The sequence below is a fragment of the Nerophis ophidion genome, linkage group LG28, assembly GCF_033978795.1.
Source record: "Nerophis ophidion isolate RoL-2023_Sa linkage group LG28, RoL_Noph_v1.0, whole genome shotgun sequence".
In the NCBI taxonomy this organism is placed as follows: Eukaryota; Metazoa; Chordata; class Actinopteri; order Syngnathiformes; family Syngnathidae; genus Nerophis; species Nerophis ophidion.
Window position 1 is genome coordinate 1,288,888 of NC_084638.1, and position 19,680 is coordinate 1,308,567.

General features: G+C 40.1%; 1 protein-coding gene across 3 annotated transcripts in view; it reads right to left on the minus strand.

Moving 5' to 3' along the window:
• The window catches only part of LOC133545012 (sodium channel protein type 4 subunit alpha B-like), a 132,916-nt gene that overhangs the window by 1,271 nt on the left and 111,965 nt on the right, over window positions 1–19,680 (minus strand). For all 3 annotated transcript variants that reach the window (XR_009804707.1, XM_061890298.1, XM_061890297.1), the window contains 7 exons: window positions 15,650–15,772; window positions 10,107–10,379; window positions 9,978–10,031; window positions 9,773–9,910; window positions 7,866–7,970; window positions 5,499–5,769; window positions 1–3,756 (listed from right to left, as the gene is read on the minus strand). The exon at window positions 1–3,756 is cut by the window's left edge. Coding sequence is in view for 2 of the 3 variants with exons in the window: in XM_061890298.1 (XP_061746282.1) it covers window positions 2,525–3,756; window positions 5,499–5,769; window positions 7,866–7,970; window positions 9,773–9,910; window positions 9,978–10,031; window positions 10,107–10,379; window positions 15,650–15,772 (2,196 nt within the window). In the remaining variant the exon portion in view is untranslated. The remainder of the gene's footprint in view (window positions 3,757–5,498; window positions 5,770–7,865; window positions 7,971–9,772; window positions 9,911–9,977; window positions 10,032–10,106; window positions 10,380–15,649; window positions 15,773–19,680) is intronic.

Below are 19,680 nucleotides of genomic sequence, written 5' to 3' on the forward strand. Positions count from 1 at the left end.
GCCCTTTAAAATAGTCTCTCGTTATAAATACATATAAACATACATTAGAAAAGTCGTAAAAATAAGTTTTTACCTGTACAGCCGCTACTTTTGTGCATTATTTAACTACAAAAATGAGCTTCTTGGTGCGTCAACGCTCCTCCTAAAGCGGAATCCTGCAAGTCCAAGCAATCGGTCGAAAGAGATTCTGTGCAGACGACAGTGAAAATCAGGCACATAATTCAGGAACTATTGGTACTCACGGCTCTAATTTGTGAAATAGTTCGCACAAGTACGATTATTTGTGTTAAATCAACGCAAACGTTCATTAAAACACCCAACGAAATACCAGAATTTTAATCATGGTAGTTAGCGAAATTCCAGTTATTCTCTGACTTGGAATGTAAATTTATTCACTAGAATCCTTGAATAGTAATCCGTGCATAAAAATAATGTAAAAAAAAAAAAAAAAGAATAAAAAAATATGTAATAAGTGTGACCAGTAGATGGCAGTCATACATAAGAGATACAGTCGTGGTCAAAAGTTCTCATCTGACGTCCCATGGACAAAGATAAAACCTTCTGGAGGAAAGTTCTTTGGTCAGATGACACAAAAAATTGCCCACAAGACCCTGTTTGGAGGAGAAAAGGCGAGTCCCTTAATCCCAGGAACACAATTCCTACCGCCAAACATGGTGGTGGTAGTATTATGCTCCGGGCCTGATTTGCTGCCAATGGAACCGGTGCTTTACAGAGAGTAAATGGGACAATGAAAAAGGAGGATTACCTCTAAATTCTTCAGGAAAACCTAAAATCATCAGTCCGGAGGTTGGGTCTTGGGCGCAGTTGGGTGTTCCAACAGGACAATGACCCCCAAACACACCTCAAAAGTGGTAAAGGAATGGCTAAATCAGGCTAGAATGAAGGTTTTAAGAATGGCCTTCCCAAAGTCCTGACTTAAACGTGTGGACAATGCTGAAGAAACAAGTCCATGTCAGAAAACCCAACACATTTAGCTGAACTGTACCAATTTTGTCAAGTTGTTTTTTTTATGTGACCAACAAGTATGTGCTACAATAACTCTAGCACAAAAAAAAAAAAGAGTTGTAGAAATGATTGGAAACTCAAGACGGACTGTATATTGTAATTGTAATATTTGAATAATGATAAATGAATGTGTTGTGGCAGTTGCAGAAGTGTACGTAAACTTTTGACCACGACTGTATGTGTAGACTGCAATATGATGGCAGTAAAAAAAACAACACCAAAACTACTAAAAATGAATACTATTATTACACTATTTTTTAAAGTGGAGAAATGTTAAAATAACTTCCGATCAACAAACGTTTATCCATGAAAATATTGAAAAGCTGAAGTGAATTAATTAAATGATATTATGTTTTGCACATGGTGAATGTTTATATTCATATTGGAGAAGGTAAACCACAAGTTTAACAAGTAGGTATTTCAGTTTGGGCACATATTAACATATTAGTGTTGACAGTGCTGAAAGAAAAGGCAATAAAATTGGACATTGGTATGCAAAGGGGACGGCCCTATCTGTGAGAAGAGACTGCACGTTTAAGTTGATGTCAACATCCAAGATACGACCGGCATCTGTTGAATTTCCAGACACTTTACACACCGGCATCTCCTTTTATGGTCAGGGTGTGCTATCCTGACTTAGCCCACGCCCAAAGACAGGGAGGAGTAATGTAAAACCGATGGGTTTGTTGGCTTATCCAAGTTAGGAGTGCCTCGTTTTCGACTTGACCTCCTCCAGGAACTGCAGTCCTGTATAATGACACTCGCTTGTAATAAAGCAACTTTTGGTTCAGTATATCAAAAGTTAAAGTACCACTGATAGTCTCACGCACACTAGGTGTGGTGAAATTACCCTCTGCATTTGACCCATCCCCTTGTTCCACCCCCTGGGAGGTGAGGGGAGCAGTGAGCAGCAGCGGTGGCCACGCTCGGGAATCAGTTTTGGTGGTTTAACCCCCAATTCCAACCCTTGATGCTGAGTGCCAAGCAGGGGAGTAATGGGTCCAATTTTTATAGTCTTTGGTATGACTGGGCCGGGGTTTAAACTCTGGACCTACCGATCTCAGGGCGGACACTCTAACCACAAGGCCACTCATCTCTTTTGATCCAGCCGCACTTCGGTCCGGACGAGGACGACAAGACCAGGACTACACATCAGTTTGACGGAGGATCAGCTGGAAAGAGACACCGCCGGACCTCATTATTCCATAAAATCGACCGCAGTTGTGAGTGGTACATGCTGTTGTATTGTTTTCATACAGTTTTTCCTTTTTAAAAGGCATGTTAAATGTTAGTATGGTGCTGTTTTGAATTGATTTGACTTCATTTCAGTGTGTTTTGAGATAGCTACGTCCCAGAACCGCTTGAGTTCGTAAGTTGAGGTACTACTTTGTTGTATCGGGTTGGGTGTTTTAATGTTCCGCATGGGTGTTTTAGTTGAACATTGCACTCGTTGGAAGGTAAATCTCTTTGACCATGACTTCAAACACGCATTCCGATCTCAAAGAAAGGTTTCCTGGAAGCTTTCGCCAGGATCCCCGCGTTCGGAGTCTCTGGATATTAGCCTGATGAACTCTGAGAGGTCATTGGCTGCCCTGGTCACACTGTCGTAAGAAGGAGGCGAGGACATTAGCGTGGTCTCTGGTGTCTCTAGAAAGTCCTCCCCCGCTAGACCGTAGTGGTGAATCATGGATGCTATGAGCCCCTCGGTCTCTGGCGCGTTCTCCACGTCCACTTCAGTCTCATAGTTGATTTGCCTGTAAAGGTAAGAGGCCTGCTTCATGTGCCGGCGGACCAGGTGCCTCCTGTAACACCTCTGAATGATGACCGCCGACACCTCCTCCAGCTTGTGTCGCAGCGTGGAGGTAATGGGCTCGTGGGAAATATTGGAGGGGTTGGTCATCATAAACTTCTCCTCCATTTGTTGTTTGAGGGCATCCATCTCGCCGGACTCTCCCAGGACCCGCTTTGTGAAGGCAAACAAGATATCCAGGCAGTGGATTCTGTCCCCACTGACCATGGGGAGGTCCATGGAGATCAGTTTGATCTTGTTGGGCTTGGCTATGCGCAGAGGCTCGGACAGGGTGTCGGCGAAGTTGGACAGCACGGAGAACTCAATGAACTGCGTGGCCTCGGAATCGAACTTCTCCCAGACCTCGTAGAACATCTCGAAGTCGTCCTCGCTCAGTGGATCCGTGCTCTCCTCCGTGGCCACGCTGAAGTTCTCCAGAATGATGGCTATGTACATATTGACCACGATGAGGAAGGAGATGATGATGTAGCTCACGAAGAAAGCGATGCCCATGGAGGGGCTGCCACAGTTACCCCGGGTGTTTGTGCCGGTGTTGACAAAATTGACGTCGCACTCGTCCGGGGAGCTGGCCATTATCGGACTCAGGAGGTTGTCCCAGCCTGCCGAGGTACTGATCTGGAAAAGGCAGATCATGCTATTCCCAAAGGTCTCGAAGTTGAACATGTCGTCGAGTCCGTCTTGCTTTTTCACGTAGGCAAAGTTCGCCATGCCAAAGATGGCGTAGATGAACATGACGAGGAAGAGCAGGAGTCCGATGTTGAACAGCGCCGGCATGGACATCATTAAGGCGAACAGTAGAGTCCTTATTCCTTTGGCTGCGCGGATGAGTCGAAGGACACGTCCTATCCTTGCCAGGCGGATGACTCGAAACAGGGTTGGAGAGACGAAGTACTTCTCGATGATGTCAGCAAGAACGATCCCTGCGAAGAAACACAGAAATGTTAGTCTCAAGAGTCCAATTCTCTTATGTACTTAGGAGCAGGTTCTTGCGCTTTCTCTCCATCGACCCAAAACTGATCAGTGCACACCTTCTTCAAAGATGCACACTTTGGGTGGAGTAACCCTGCATATTCTCCCATCCACTTAAGTACGGTGTTTTTCGGGCTATAAGGCTCACTTAAAATCATTTCATTTTCTCAAACATCAACAGTGCGCCCTGTACGGAATAACTCTGGTTGTGCTTACCGACCTTTTGCATAATATAGTCTGTCAGAATAATTGTATCTAAGCTATCACAAAACTTTGTGTTTCCAGGAGTTTCCGGCGAGCAGAAAAAAGCTGTCTTTGATCTTACCAATCAAAAGGCTTGTAAAACTCCACTGTGTACGATGGGAAGCGACATGAAGGTGTCGGTTTCTTTGATCTATTGTAATCCACAGGATGATTTTGCCTTGACCCAATATCCACATAGCGGAGAGGAAGCAGGACCTGACGCAAGCTCCAGGCATCTTTTCTTTGAACTGTTTTATGACCGAAGGCAACGGCTATTTACGACCCCCCTTCCTTTAGAAACAGCTGCTGCCATGTAATTAGGGAAAGTCCAAATAAAAGACGAGGCGTGCATACTTTCCTCAGAGCATGGGACGACACTTTACGAGGGTAGAGTTCTACGCGTTTCTCCTCAATTGAGCCAAATTGAATCATGTCTCTGTTTAATTCCTTGCTTCTTGTCTGTTTAATAGATGTCATCGGTGTTTGAACCTGACATTGTGAATCAAAACAGCAGATATGTCTGCTAATCCTATACACACACCATAGTAATACTTGTACCTCTGACTACGGGAGCCGTAAGGGGCCGGCAATCCATCAAGCGGTGCGGCTTCAAAGTCATACTAAAACATTTTGACATATTTTTGAGTGCCGTGTGCAATATTATTTAGTCTCAATGGAGCATTTAAAATTTTTGCAAACTTCCTGTTGATTTTTGTAGGGGGTTGTCAATCTATGAAATGTAGGTCTAAGCGAGACCTACATAGAGGTTTTTCTTTCATGTCTCTCTGACATTCTTACCGGAAGTTACAAGCAGTTTTGTCTGTGTTTTCTTCCTAGGAGCAGTTTTTTCAGTGTTTTATTCAAAAATAGCGCTGGAGCGCAATTTTGAGTTTTGGGTTTTGGTTTTTTTCATTAGATTGCAATATTCTCCAGTCCTGATGTGTGCGCCAAGTTTGGTGACTTTTGAAGCATTTTAAAAGGGGTCAAATTACAGCGCAAAGAGGCAAAAATGGCATTTTTGGCAAACATTTTATTTTGAAGGGGTTTTTGCCAACTTCTTGTAGATTTTTGCTGAAAGAAGTGAGTGTATGAAAATTGGGTCTAAGTCAGACCTACATAGGAGTTTTTGTTTCATGTCGCTATGACATTCCTAACAGAAGTTACATGCAGTTTTGTCTGAGCGCAATTTTCATTTTGGGGGATTGGTTGCTTAATATGTTGGGAAAGTTTGCTATACCGACGTGTGTGTCAAATTTGGTGAGTTTTGAAGCATGTTAAGGGGCTCAAATTACAGCGCGTAGGTGCGGAATAATAATAAAACACAGCAGTTTCAATAGAGTCCTTGGACCATGGCAAAGGACTCCACCAAGGACCCTAATTATTATGAACATTTAAATCCGGGAGAAGAAGCTGTTGTAGCGTGCATACACACGCTACATGGTCTACCTACCCACGATGGAGAGGATGATGACCACAAAATCGAAGATGTTCCACGCCACCGTGAAGAAGTAGCAGCGCAGGGCGAAGATCTTGATGAGGCATTCCGTTGTGAAGATGACGATGAAGACCAGGTTGATCTTGTTGAGGATGGACTCCTTGCGCTCCGACTGCTCGTCCGTCTCCACCATCATGGTCAGCATGTTGACGATGATCAGCATCATGATCATGATGTCGAAGGCTTGTTTGGAGACCAGGTCGAAGAAGAAGGCTTGGAGAATGTTCTAGGAGGGCGGGAAGAAAAGCAGCACGTTCAGCAGTTTTACGGACCATACCAATCTCTTCCAGAATGATCACGATACCAACACATTTTTTATTTATTTATTTATGTTCCCATACACCCGGAGCATTGTCATACCTTTAAATAATGGTATTGGAAATGAGTAATGTGCGATACCACTGATTTTCTTTCCGATCGGATACCAAGTGTAAATCCGGGTGGTATCGGCGATACGGATACTGATACTTGTGCAAATATACCGAACGTGTCTGGATTTTTTTTTCAAGTTTTATTTATTTTTTAACAATGATAACATTAACTGTAACAATGTTAGAAAAACGGCAACAAATATGATGTAATGAGAAAAAGCTGACATTTATAAACTAACAATAATAATAATAAAATAGTTATTCACCCATAACACAACATTTTGTTTTTAAATATATTTTACATATATTACATGTTTTTAGCATTCATTTAAAAAAAAAATATATATGTATATATATACTGTACTGCAAAATAATTTATTTTTAAATATTGGGGTGGTATAGCTCGGTTGGTAGAGCGGCCCGGCCAGCAACTTGAGGGTTGCAGGTTCGAATCCCGCTTCCGCCAACCTAGTCACTGCCGTTGTGTCCTTGGGCAAGACACTTTACCCACCTGCTCCCAGTGCCACCCACACTGCTTTAAATGTGAAAAATAAAAATTAAAAAACATACATAATTAAGAATTAGATATTGGGTTTCACTATGTAAAGCGCTTGGAGTCACTAGAGAAAAAGCGCTATATAAATATAATTCACTTCACTATAAACTAATAATACAAATCCAAAATCACATGCAATTATGAAGTGCTAAAATGAATACATACAAAATTAATGATAAATACTATTTTTTCTAAATTAATTGTCAAAAAACCCAAGTGCAAATGAAAACACAGCTTCAACACTGTAGTCGTATTTTTGGCGCTTAAACTTTTTTTTAATGACTTTAGCTCCAGACTTAGCCGACTTAGGTAGTAAACATTTGCACAATTAACATTTCAACCACAGACTGCTTATTATTATTATTCATTATTATTGTTATTATTATTTATTATTATTATTATTGATATTATTATTATTATTGTTATTATTATCATCATCATCATCATCATTAGTATTATTATCATTATTATTATTATTATTATTATTATTATTATTATCATTAATAATTACTTAACAATATTGCATTATTATTCTTGTATTCTACCCTGGCATTTGTTCTATGATAATAACTATAGATAAATACAACTGTAAACATTAGGTAATCCTAATTTTACCTTTTATTGTAATTCAGAAATTGTATTGCAACCTCTTTATTTCTATATGGCAGCATATTTAATGTTTAGTAAGCTAGTTTGTTGACATTCAAGCACATACTGTTCATAACCAAACAAAATGAGTAACATGATTTTTTTTTTGTATTAGTTCCGAGAACATTTGCGAAAGAAAGTTTTCCACGTAGAACCGCGGATAGTCAAATGGACTTTATTCTTTTATTTTTGCTGCATATGGGAGTCGAAAATATTGGCAGCCGCCCAGCTGCTTTCTTACAGCCCTGAATGAGGGCACATGATACTCGTCCCCATTAAAAACGCCCACTGAATGACGCCCACAAGCAACATAATGAAACAAATGTAAGTCAGGAAGTTGACGTTGCAAAATCTATTAAAAACATTTTTTGGGGGGGGGCTGAATCCGGGTTATTTGCTAAGTGTCAACATGAAGCTGTATTTCATGGATTTGCTGAATCTCCTGCCACGGCTGTTACTTTCAGATCTGTTACTCAAATCAGCCTCGGAGCTAGTCACAAATAAAATAAAGACGCCCGAGATAGACTTAAACCCATTTTGAGTACTTTAATGTGCGTATTATCAGATCTAGACTTGAAAAAAAAAGACAGAAATGTAGGTTTATTTTTAGAGAGCTCCAATAGGCATATGGCACTGAGCGGGCCAATAAATAGGTATTGGAAAGGATTGCATTTACTTACTCAGTAGTAGTAAGAGCGTTAAAATGATAAACACACAAATAAAAAATGTTGAATTGTGAAGTGTTACCCCAGGTCTTGGAATTGGCTTTTGCGGCTTTTTACTTCCTAACTTCTTCATAGCGTTGTAATATTTCTTCTGCTCCTCGGTCATGAAAATGTCCTGTCCACCTAAGTATAATCACAACATACCTGACGTTATTTTCTCCGAACATTGGATATACAGTATCAAGTAATAGATATACAGCAATACGTTTATGAGGGCAAAGAGGAAAATATGATTACAACCATAGTGTTGGAAATGGGAGGAAAATAACAGAAAGCTAGAGAATGTGCTTTCATGCTATATTGGTTGTAGAACTGGTAATACAAGGGTTAGCCTGGCACAGGTACATAGGACTCCATTTTGCAAGAAGAGCCACATTAAAAATGTCAATTGACAGGGCACCTCATACATACATACAAACATACATATATATGTATATACATACACACACACACACACACACACACACACACACACACACACACACACACACATATATATACATATATACATATATATATATATATATATATATATACATACACACACATATATATATAAATATATAATTATATATATACGTATATACATATACATATATACACATATATTTATGTATATGTATGTATGTATGTATATATGTATATACTTATATATGTACAAATATACATTTCTAAATGTATACATATATACACAAAAACCTACATATATACATACATATACACGCGTATATACATAAATACACATATACAAATATATATATACACACATATACATATACAAACACATGCATACATATATAATTACATACATATATATGTAGGCAAATATATATATATATACACATATATATATATATATATATATATATACACATATACATATACTATATAAGTAAACATTGATTGATTGATTGATTGACATATTTATGTACATATATGTATATATACATATATACACATGTACATATGTACTCACACACATATACATACATAGAGTATATGTAAATAGGTATATATATATATATATATGTATATATACATATACACACACAAATAAATATATATGCAAATATATAGCTATTCATACATCCATCCATCCATTTTCTACTGCATATATATATATATATAAATAAATACACACACGCACACACACACACGTAAAAATATAAATGCGAATATACAATATATAACTATATATATATATATATATATATAACTATATATATATATATATATATATATATATATATATATATATATATATATATATATGTGTGTGTGTGTGTGTGTAAAAATATGTATATATACACAAATGTTTATGTTCATTTATTTTTTATTTATATATGTTGAACTAAAAATACATAAGCATGAATAAATAATATCCCCTTTACATACATACATTTTTATACATATTCCATTTGTTTATTTTGAACTAAAAATAATACATATAATAATAATAAATGAATCAAATGATTAAAATCAATTATTTTCTTTTAATTAATTTGAGTACATTCATATGCATATATATATATATATATATATATATATATATATATATATATATACAGAAGTATATCTATATTCATATATAAATATATACACCATTTTTTGTTTATGTATTGTAAACTAAAAAGTACACAAATAAACAAAAACATATATTTAATAAATATATATTATTTTTGTTTAATTATGTTTTATTTATTTATTTTGAAATGAAAATAAACACAGAAAACAAATACATAAATCAAATGAATAAAAAACTATTATTTCCAATTCATTAATGTCAGTACCAAACATGCATCAATTTTTTTTTAAATTACAAAAATTGTTTCAAATAAATAAAAAGGAATGAAAATGCCCACATCCCCCCAACTATAGCATCAGCAACAACTACTTCCAAACACCAGAGGGAGTCTCACTCATACTCATCTTTCTTTTCTGCTGATTGAAATTGTCGATGATGACTCCGATGAAGAGGTTGAGGGTGAAGAAGGAGCCAAATATGATGAAGACCACAAAGTAAATGTACATGTACAGGTTGACCTCCCTGATGGGTTGCTCCTCCACCTGAAAAAACGGTTCGGACGATATAAGGACCTGACATACTTAATTCCCTTGAACTTTTACTACTTACTCCTCTGGAGTCAACAGCTGCGTGCATGATCTCCATCCAGCCTTTGAAAGTCGCCTGTCCCCAAAAAAAATTAATTGGCGCAATGACGCACTTGTAGGAACCTCGGACTTTGGAACCCGGGGGACTCACCACTTGCAGGAGGGACAGGTAGCCCAGCCCCACGTTGTCAAAGTTGACCTTGACCGTGGTCCAGTAGTACTGCGTGTCGTTCAGGGCCAGGCAGTCCGACTTGTTGTTGACCAGCGAGGAGCTGTGGATGAAGCCCGTCCGGTTCACGCACTTGCCGAACTTGCCGGCGAACAGGTTGACCCCCATGATGCTGAAGATGAGCCAGAAGATGAGACACACCAGCAGCACGTTCATGATGGAGGGGATGGCGCCGATGAGAGCGTTCACCACCACCTGGTGACGGCACGCAGACGCCAGTGAGAAGCTGTTCCTTCAGGCCTTTCATCCCAGGAACACCACACCTACTGCCAATCATGGTGGTGGTAGTATTATGCTCCGGGCCTGTTTTGTTGCCAAGGGAACTGGTGCTTTACAGAGGAGGATTACCTCTAAATTCGGTTCCTTTACCACTTTTGACCTGTGTTTGGGGTCATTGTGTCAGGTTCGTCCCTGACAGGTTGGTTATGTTTTAGTTTTTTCCTCTGCATTTGTCATTTTTTCCTCTGTGCTCTTATTTTGTCTATTTCATGTGTTTCATCCCTGAGTGCTGTGTACCCTCTCAGCTGTGGCCTGTTGGCACCTGGCCACACCTGGTGTCAATCAGCCCGCTGCTATTTGAACCTGTCTTCCCATCCAGTTTGTGCTGGATTATTGTCGATGTCACTTCCGTATTGTCGTTTCGTGTTGTGTCATTGCAGCGTAGCGGTAAGCTATATTGGGGCGGCATAGCTCGGTTGGTAGAGCGGTCGTGCCAGCAACTTGAGGGTTGCAGGTTCCATTCCCGCTTCCGCCATCCTAGTCACTGCCGTTGTGTCCTTGGGCAAGAAACTTTACCCACCTGCTCCCAGTGCCACCCACACTGCTTTAAATGTAACTTAGATATTGGGTTTCACTATGTAAAGCGCTTTGAGTCACTAGAGAAAAGCGCTATATAAATATAATTCACTTCACTTCACTATATTTCGGTATGTGTTTTTAGCTTACTGTCTTTTGTTCCCTGCTCCCGTTTTGTTTTCATTCTTCAAGTAATGACTTCTGTTTGTCCTGCGCGCTACCCGCTAGCTTCCATGCTAGGCCCTTTTGTTTTTGCCAGCTTCCATGCTAGGCTCCTTTTGTTTTCTAGCTCCCATGCTAGCTCTTTTAGAAATACCCCTTTACACATGCTTATTCACGCGAAACGGGGACCATATGGAATGCCCTTTTTACACACGCTTATTCACGCAAAACGGGGACCAGATGGAATGCCCTTTTACACACGCTTATTCACGCAAAATGGGGCCCATATGCAATGCCCTTCTACACACGCCTATTCACGCAAGATGGGGGCTAAATGAAATGCCCTTTTACACAAGCTTATTCACGCAGAACGGGAACCTTATGAAATGCCCTTTTACACACGCTTATTTACGCAAAACGGGGACCAGATGGAATGCCCTTTTACACACGCTTATTCACGCAAAATGGGGCCCATATGCAATGCCCTTCTACACACGCCTATTCACGCAAGATGGGGGCTAAATGAAATGCCCTTTTACACAAGCTTATTCACGCAGAACGGGAACCTTATGAAATGCCCTTTTACACACGCTTATTTACGCAAAACGGGGACCAGATGGAATGCCCTTTTACACACGCTTATTCACGCAAAACGGGGCCCATATGCAATGCCCTTCTACACACGCCTATTCACGCAAGATGGGGGCTAAATGAAATGCCCTTTTACACAAGCTTATTCACGCAGAACGGGAACCTTATGAAATGCCCTTTTACACACGCTTATTTACGCAAAACGGGGACCAGATGGAATGCCCTTTTACACACGCTTATTCACGCAAAATGGGGCCCATATGAAATGCCCTTCTACACACGCCTATTCACGCAAGATGGGGGCTAAATGAAATGCCCTTTTACACAAGCTTATTCACGCAGAACGGGAACCTTATGAAATGCCCTTTTACACACGCTTATTCACGCAAAAATGGTGACCATATGAAATGCCCTTTTACACACGCTTATTCACGCAAAACGGGGACCATATGAAATGCCCTTTTTACACACGCTTATTCACGCAAAACGGGCACCTTATGAAATGCCCTTTTACACACGCTTATTCACGCAAAACGGGGACCATATGAAATGCCCCTTTATACATGCTAATTCACGCAAAACGGGGGCCATATGGAATGCCCTTTTTACACACGGTTATTCACGCAAAACGGGGACCATATGAAATGCCCTTTTACACAAGCTTATTCACGCAAAACGGAAACCTTATGAAATGCCCTTTTACACACGCTTATTCACGCAAAACGGGGACCATATGAAATGCCTTTTTACACATGGTTATTCACGCAAAACGGGGACCATATGAAATGCCCTTTTACACAAGCTTATTCACGCAAAACGGGAACCTTATGAAATGCCCTTTTACACAAGCTTATTTACGCAAAACGGGGACAAGATGGAATGCCCTTTTACACACGCTTATTCACGCAAAATGGGGCCCATATGAAATGCCCTTCTACACACGCCTATTCACGCAAGATGGGGGCTAAATGAAATGCCCTTTTACACAAGCTTATTCACGCAAAACGGGGACCGTATGAAATTCCCTTTTACACACGCTTATTCACGCAAAACGGGGACCATATGAAATGCCCTTTTACACACGCTTATTCACGCAAAACGGGGACCATATGAAATGCCCTTTTTACACACGCTTATTCACGCAAAACGGGGACCATATGAAATGCCCTTTTACACACGCTTATTCACGCAAAACGGGGACCATGTGAAATGCCCTTTTACACACGCTTATTCACACAAAACGGGGACCATATGAAATGCCCTCTTACACACGCTTATTCACGCAAAACGGGGACCATATGAAAGGCCCTTTTACACACGCTTATTCACGCAAAATGGGGCCCATATGCAATGCCCTTCTACACACGCCTATTCACGCAAGATGGGGGCTAAATGAAATGCCCTTTTACACAAGCTTATTCACGCAGAACGGGAACCTTATGAAATGCCCTTTTACACACGCTTATTCACGCAAAAATGGTGACCATATGAAATGCCCTTTTACACACGCTTATTCACGCAAAACGGGGACCATATGAAATGCCCTTTTTACACACGCTTATTCACGCAAAACGGGCACCTTATGAAATGCCCTTTTACACACGCTTATTCACGCAAAACGGGGACCATATGAAATGCCCCTTTATACATGCTAATTCACGCAAAACGGGGGCCATATGGAATGCCCTTTTTACACACGGTTATTCACGCAAAACGGGGACCATATGAAATGCCCTTTTACACAAGCTTATTCACGCAAAACGGAAACCTTATGAAATGCCCTTTTACACACGCTTATTCACGCAAAACGGGGACCATATGAAATGCCTTTTTACACATGGTTATTCACGCAAAACGGGGACCATATGAAATGCCCTTTTACACAAGCTTATTCACGCAAAACGGGAACCTTATGAAATGCCCTTTTACACACGCTTATTTACGCAAAACGGGGACCAGATGGAATGCCCTTTTACACACGCTTATTCACGCAAAATGGGGCCCATATGAAATGCCCTTCTACACACGCCTATTCACGCAAGATGGGGGCTAAATGAAATGCCCTTTTACACAAATTTATTCACGCAAAACGGGGACCGTATGAAATTCCCTTTTACACACGCTTATTCACGCAAAACGGGGACCATATGAAATGCCCTTTTACACACGCTTATTCACGCAAAACGGGGACCATATGAAATGCCCTTTTTACACACGCTTATTCACGCAAAACGGGGACCATATGAAATGCCCTTTTACACACGCTTATTCACGCAAAACGGGGACCATGTGAAATGCCCTTTTACACACGCTTATTCACACAAAACGGGGACCATATGAAATGCCCTCTTACACACGCTTATTCACGCAAAACGGGGACCATATGAAAGGCCCTTTTACACATGCTTATTCACGCAAAATGGGGCCCATATGAAATTCCCTTTTACACACGCTTATTCATGCAAAACGGGGACTGTATGAAATGCCCGTTTAACCACGCTTCTTCGCGCAAAACAGGACCATATGAAATGCCCTTTTACACACGCTCATTCACGCAAAACGGGGACCATATGAAATGCCCTTTTTACACACGCTTATTCACGCAAAACGGGGACCATATGAATTGCCCTTTTACACACGCTCATTCACGCAAAACGGGGACCATATGAAATGCCCTTTTTACACACGCTTATTCACGCAAAACGGGGACCATATGAATTGCCCTTTTACACACGCTCATTCACGCAAAACGGGGACCATATGAAATGCCCTTTTTACACACGCTTATTCACGCAAAACGGGGACCATATGAAATGCCCCTTTATACATGCTAATTCACGCAAAACGGGGGCCATATGGAATGCCCTTTTTACACACGCTTATTCACACAAAACGGGGGCCATATGGAATGCCCTTTTTACACACGGTTATTCACGCAAAACGGGGACCATATGAAATGCCCTTTTACACAAGCTTATTCACGCAAAACGGAAACCTTATGAAATGCCCTTTTACACACGCTTATTCACGCAAAACGGGGACCATATGAAATGCCCTTTTACACACGGTTATTCACGCAAAACGGGGACCATATGAAATGCCCTTTTACACACGCTTATTCACGCAAAATGGGGCCCATATGCAATGCCCTTCTACACATGCCTATTCACGCAAGATGGGGGCTAAATGAAATGCCCTTTTACACAAGCTTATTCACGCAAAACGGAGACCATATGAAATGCCCTTTTACACACGCTTATTCACGCAAAACAGGGACCATATGAAATACCCTTTTTACACACGCTTATTCACGCAAAACGGGGACCATATGAAATGCCCTTTTACACACTCTTATTCACGCAAAACGGGGACCATGTGAAATGCCCTTTTACACACGCTTATTCACACAAAACGGGGACCATATGAAATGCCCTCTTACACACGCTTATTCACGCAAAACGGGGACCATATGAAATGCCCTTTTACACACGCTTATTCACGCAAAATGGGGCCCATATGCAATGCCCTTGTACACACGCCTATTCACGCAAAACGGGGGCTAAATGAAACGCCCTTTTACACAAGCTTATTCACGCAAAACGGGGACCATATGAAATTCCCTTTTACACACGATTATACACGCAAAACGGGGACCGTATGAAATGCCCGTTTAACCACGCTTCTTCACGCAAAACGGGACCATATGAAATGCCCTTTTACACACGCTTATTCACGCAAAATGGGGCCCATATGCAATGCCCTTTTACACACACTTATTCACGCAAAACGGGGACCCCACACACTTTAAGAAATATGCGATGGGGCACACGTGACCACGTCGCCTCCACAACACGTCCAAGCTAAACAAACGTTCTGTCCGCCGTCCAATATTTGTGCAGCGTGGTTTCGGTTCTCACCCGCATGCCCTCGAATCTGGACAGAGCTCTGAGGGGCCGCAGAGCGCGGAGCGTCCTCAGAGACTTGATGGCAGCAAAGTCGGAATATCCCAGGGAGTTTGCCACCAGGCTTATCAGCGACACCTGGAATAGAAATGACGAGAATGATTGAGTGAAGCTGAGTGCGTGAACAAAACAAGTACAGTGGCGGTCAAAAGTTGACATACACGTGTAAAGAACATCATGTCATGGCTTGTCTGGAGTTTCCAATACGTTCTACTACTCTTATTTTTTTGTGATAGAGTGATTGGAGCACATACTTGTTGGTCACAAAAAACATTCATGAAGTTTGCTTCTTTTATGAATTTATTATGGCTCTACTGAAAATGCAAAATGTTAATATTTGCGGAGGTACAAAAGTTGGCTATGAAAACAAAAACTTTGACTAAAACGTAAACTATAGACGTAAAACAAAACTTGCTAACTTTGGCATGAACAACGAAAACTTAGTTGGAACGAGAAAAGAGCCTGGATCACCAGCATGGGTGTGTAGAAGATGGTGTCGCCCGGCTGACTGCCTGGCGAGTACAGGCTTTAAAAAGTGACGTGGTGATTGACAACAGGTGTTGTGAGTCCAAGTGAATCAGGTGCGTGACATGAGGACAGGTGAAAACTAATGGGTTGACATGGTGACAAAACAAACAAGAGTGCACAATGAGTCCAAAACCAAACAGAACGTGACCACAGAACACGACACATGCTTGACGGTAGGCATGGTAGTCCTGGGATTAAAGGCCAAACAGCTCCATTTTTGTTTCATCTGACCACAGAACGTTCCTCCAGAAGGTCTTATCTTTGTCCATGTGATGTCCGATGAAACAAAAATTGACCTTTTTGCGTTATGATCCGTTGCCGGGATCATAGTCTATTTACGTTTTTTGGTTCACTTGTGTTCCAGCACCTTTTGAGTTCGTGTCTCAGTTGCCAGGACGGCCGATTACATTCACCTGCCTCTGCTTAGTGTTCGGGATGCGCACCTGTTGCCTGGGCACTAATCAGAGGGCTATTTAGTCTGTGCTACGGCCTCACTCGGTCTGGCTTCCTAAATTTGTTTCATACAACAGATGACGACGTTTGTTTCCTGATCTGTACCTGCCAGCTTCCACGCTAGGCTCTTTTTTTTACCTCCTAGCTCCCACGCTAGCTCCTTTTGTTTTTGCCTTAAGTGCTATGAGCACCTTTTTCTTCGTTACCGTCTGATTTATTTCTAAATAAATCATTTTCTTCCTACCTGCACGCTGTGTCCGAACCCCGATCTGCATTCCTGGGAGAACAAACCCCGCATCACGATGCGAAACGGGTCCTCACAGTTTGGCCACAAAACCCAGCAATATGTTTTGAAGACGACAAGGTGAGGCCTTCAATCCCAGGAACACCAGACCTACCGTCAAGAATGGTGGTGGTAGTGTAATGTAAAATCAACCTCTAGTGTCTGTCGCCGTCATCTCCCCCTGCAAACCATAACAGAAAGTTGCTGATTTGGTAACATTTTCAGTAGACCCACAATAAATTCATAAAAGAAGCAAACTTCATGGATGTTTTTTTTTTTGGTGACCAACAAGTATGTGCTCCAATTACTCTATCACAAAAAAAATAAGAGTTATAGAAATGATTGGAAACTCAAGACAGCCATGACATTATGTTCTTTACTATTAGTACTATTATATTAGTATTAAGTTATAAATATATATATATATATATATATATATATATATATATATATATATATATATATAAAAACATGACAATAATTTAAAGTTGCTATGATTTGGGACATTCCACAGTTAGGAAAAAGTAAAAAAAAAAATTTTTTTTTTAAATCTTTTTTGTTTTGTTTTTTATAGTTTTTAGACTTCCACTCTATTCTACATCCAAAACAGACAAAACAAAATGACTTTCCGCTGTCGAATGACCCTTGGGGGGGAGAGGGCGAGGGGGGGGGGGTGGTGGTGGTGGATGGTTGCCAAGGAAACACTCATGACGTGACAACACACAGACAAGTATGCGTGCATGTCCATGCGTGCATACTCCGCTATATATGCATATTGACATATGTATATATATCAAATAGAGTGAGTTTTATAAAGAAGCTTTTAAAAAATAGCCGCCAGATTGTCTCTCTCGTCAAATTTCAGCCAATGGGTGCGTTAAAAAAAATATATAATTTAGCACTCGTAGAGTCCCAAGAGTGTGGATTTTCTTTATAAAAATCTAAATACAGATGTGACATATCTAAAGAAGATACTCTAAAAAAAGCGCAAACGGCGCCTTTGACTGCAGAAATTTTGAGAAAACAACCTCAAAAAAGTGTAGCTTCGCACAGAGTTACAGGGCGCGTTTGCAAATGTTCAAATCAGACATGCTAATAAAGAAAAAAAAAACAATCAGAACATGAGTTCAACACTTTGGGCTGTATCTACTAAGATACGAAATAACAAGTGGTAGCTAAAAAGCATGTGCAAACTAAAAAAAAAAAAATGCTCGTTCTAATAGTGATTCAAACTCTAAAAAAAAGCAAACGGCGCCTTTGACTGCAAAATTTTTGGGGGTGGAAAAAAACTCAAAAAGCACAGCTTCGCACAGAGTTACAGGGCGCGTTTGCAAATGTTCAAATCAGACATGCTAAGAAACAAAAAAAACAATCAGAACATGAGTTCAACACTTTGGGCTGTATCTACTAAGATACTAAATAACAAGTGGTAGCTAAAAAGCATGTGCAAACTAAAAAAAAAAAATGCTTGTTCTAATAGTGATTCAAAGTCTAAAAAAGCGCAAACGGCGCCTTTGACTGCAGAAATTTTAGCAAAAAACCCCTCAAAAAGTGAAGCTTCGCACAGAGTTACAGGGCACGTTTGCAAATGTTCAAATCAGACATGCTAAGAAAGAAAAAAAAACAATCAGAACATGAGTTAAACACTTTGAGCTGTATCTACTAAGATACGAAATAACAAGTGCTAGCTAAATAGCATGTGTAAACTACAAAAATAAAAAATGCTCGTTCTGTTAGTGATTCATACTTGAAAAAAGCGCAAACGGCGCCTTTGACTGCAGAAATTTAGCAAAAAAAAATTCAAAAAGCGTAGCTTGGCACAGAGTTACAGGGCACGTTTGCAAATTTTTAAATCAGACATGCCAAGAAAGAAAAAAAAATCAGAAAATGAGTTCAACACTTTGGGCTGTATCTACTAAGATACGAAATAAAAAAAAAATGTTCGTTCTATTAATGATTCATACTCGAAAAAAGCGCAAACGGCGCCTTTGACCGCAGAAATTTTGAGAAAACAACCTCCGAAAAAGCGTTGCACATTTAAGGGCACGTTTGCAAATATTCCAATCAGACATGCTAATAAAAGAAAGAAAAAAACAATCAGAACATGAGTTAAACACTTTGGGCTGTATATACTAAGATACGAAATAACAAGTGCTAGCTACATAGCATGTACAAACAAACTAAAAAAAAAACACTAGTTCTATTAGTGATTCATACTCTAAAAAAGCGCAAACGGCGCATTTGACTGCAAAAATGTTCGCTTGGCACAGAGTTACAGGGCACGTTTGCAAATATTCCAATCAGACATGCTAAGAAAGAAAAAAAAAAACAATCAGAAAATGAGTTCAACAATTTGGGCTGTATCTACTAAGATACAAAATAACAAGTGCTAGCTAAATAGCATGTGCAAAAAAAAAAAAAAATGCTCGTTCTGTTAGTGATTCATACTTTTTAAAAAAAGCGAAAACTGCGCCATTGACTGCAAAAGTTTTGCGAAAAAAACCCTCAAAAAGTGCAGCTTCGCACAGAGCTACAGGGCACGTTTGCAAATATTCCAATCAGACATGCTAATAAAAGAAAGAAAAAAACAATCAGAACATGAGTTAAACACTTTGGGCTGTATCTACTAAGATACGAAATAACAAGTGCTAGCTACATAACATGTACAAAAAAAACAAAAAACGCTCATTCTATTAGTGATTCATACTCCAAAAAAGCGCAA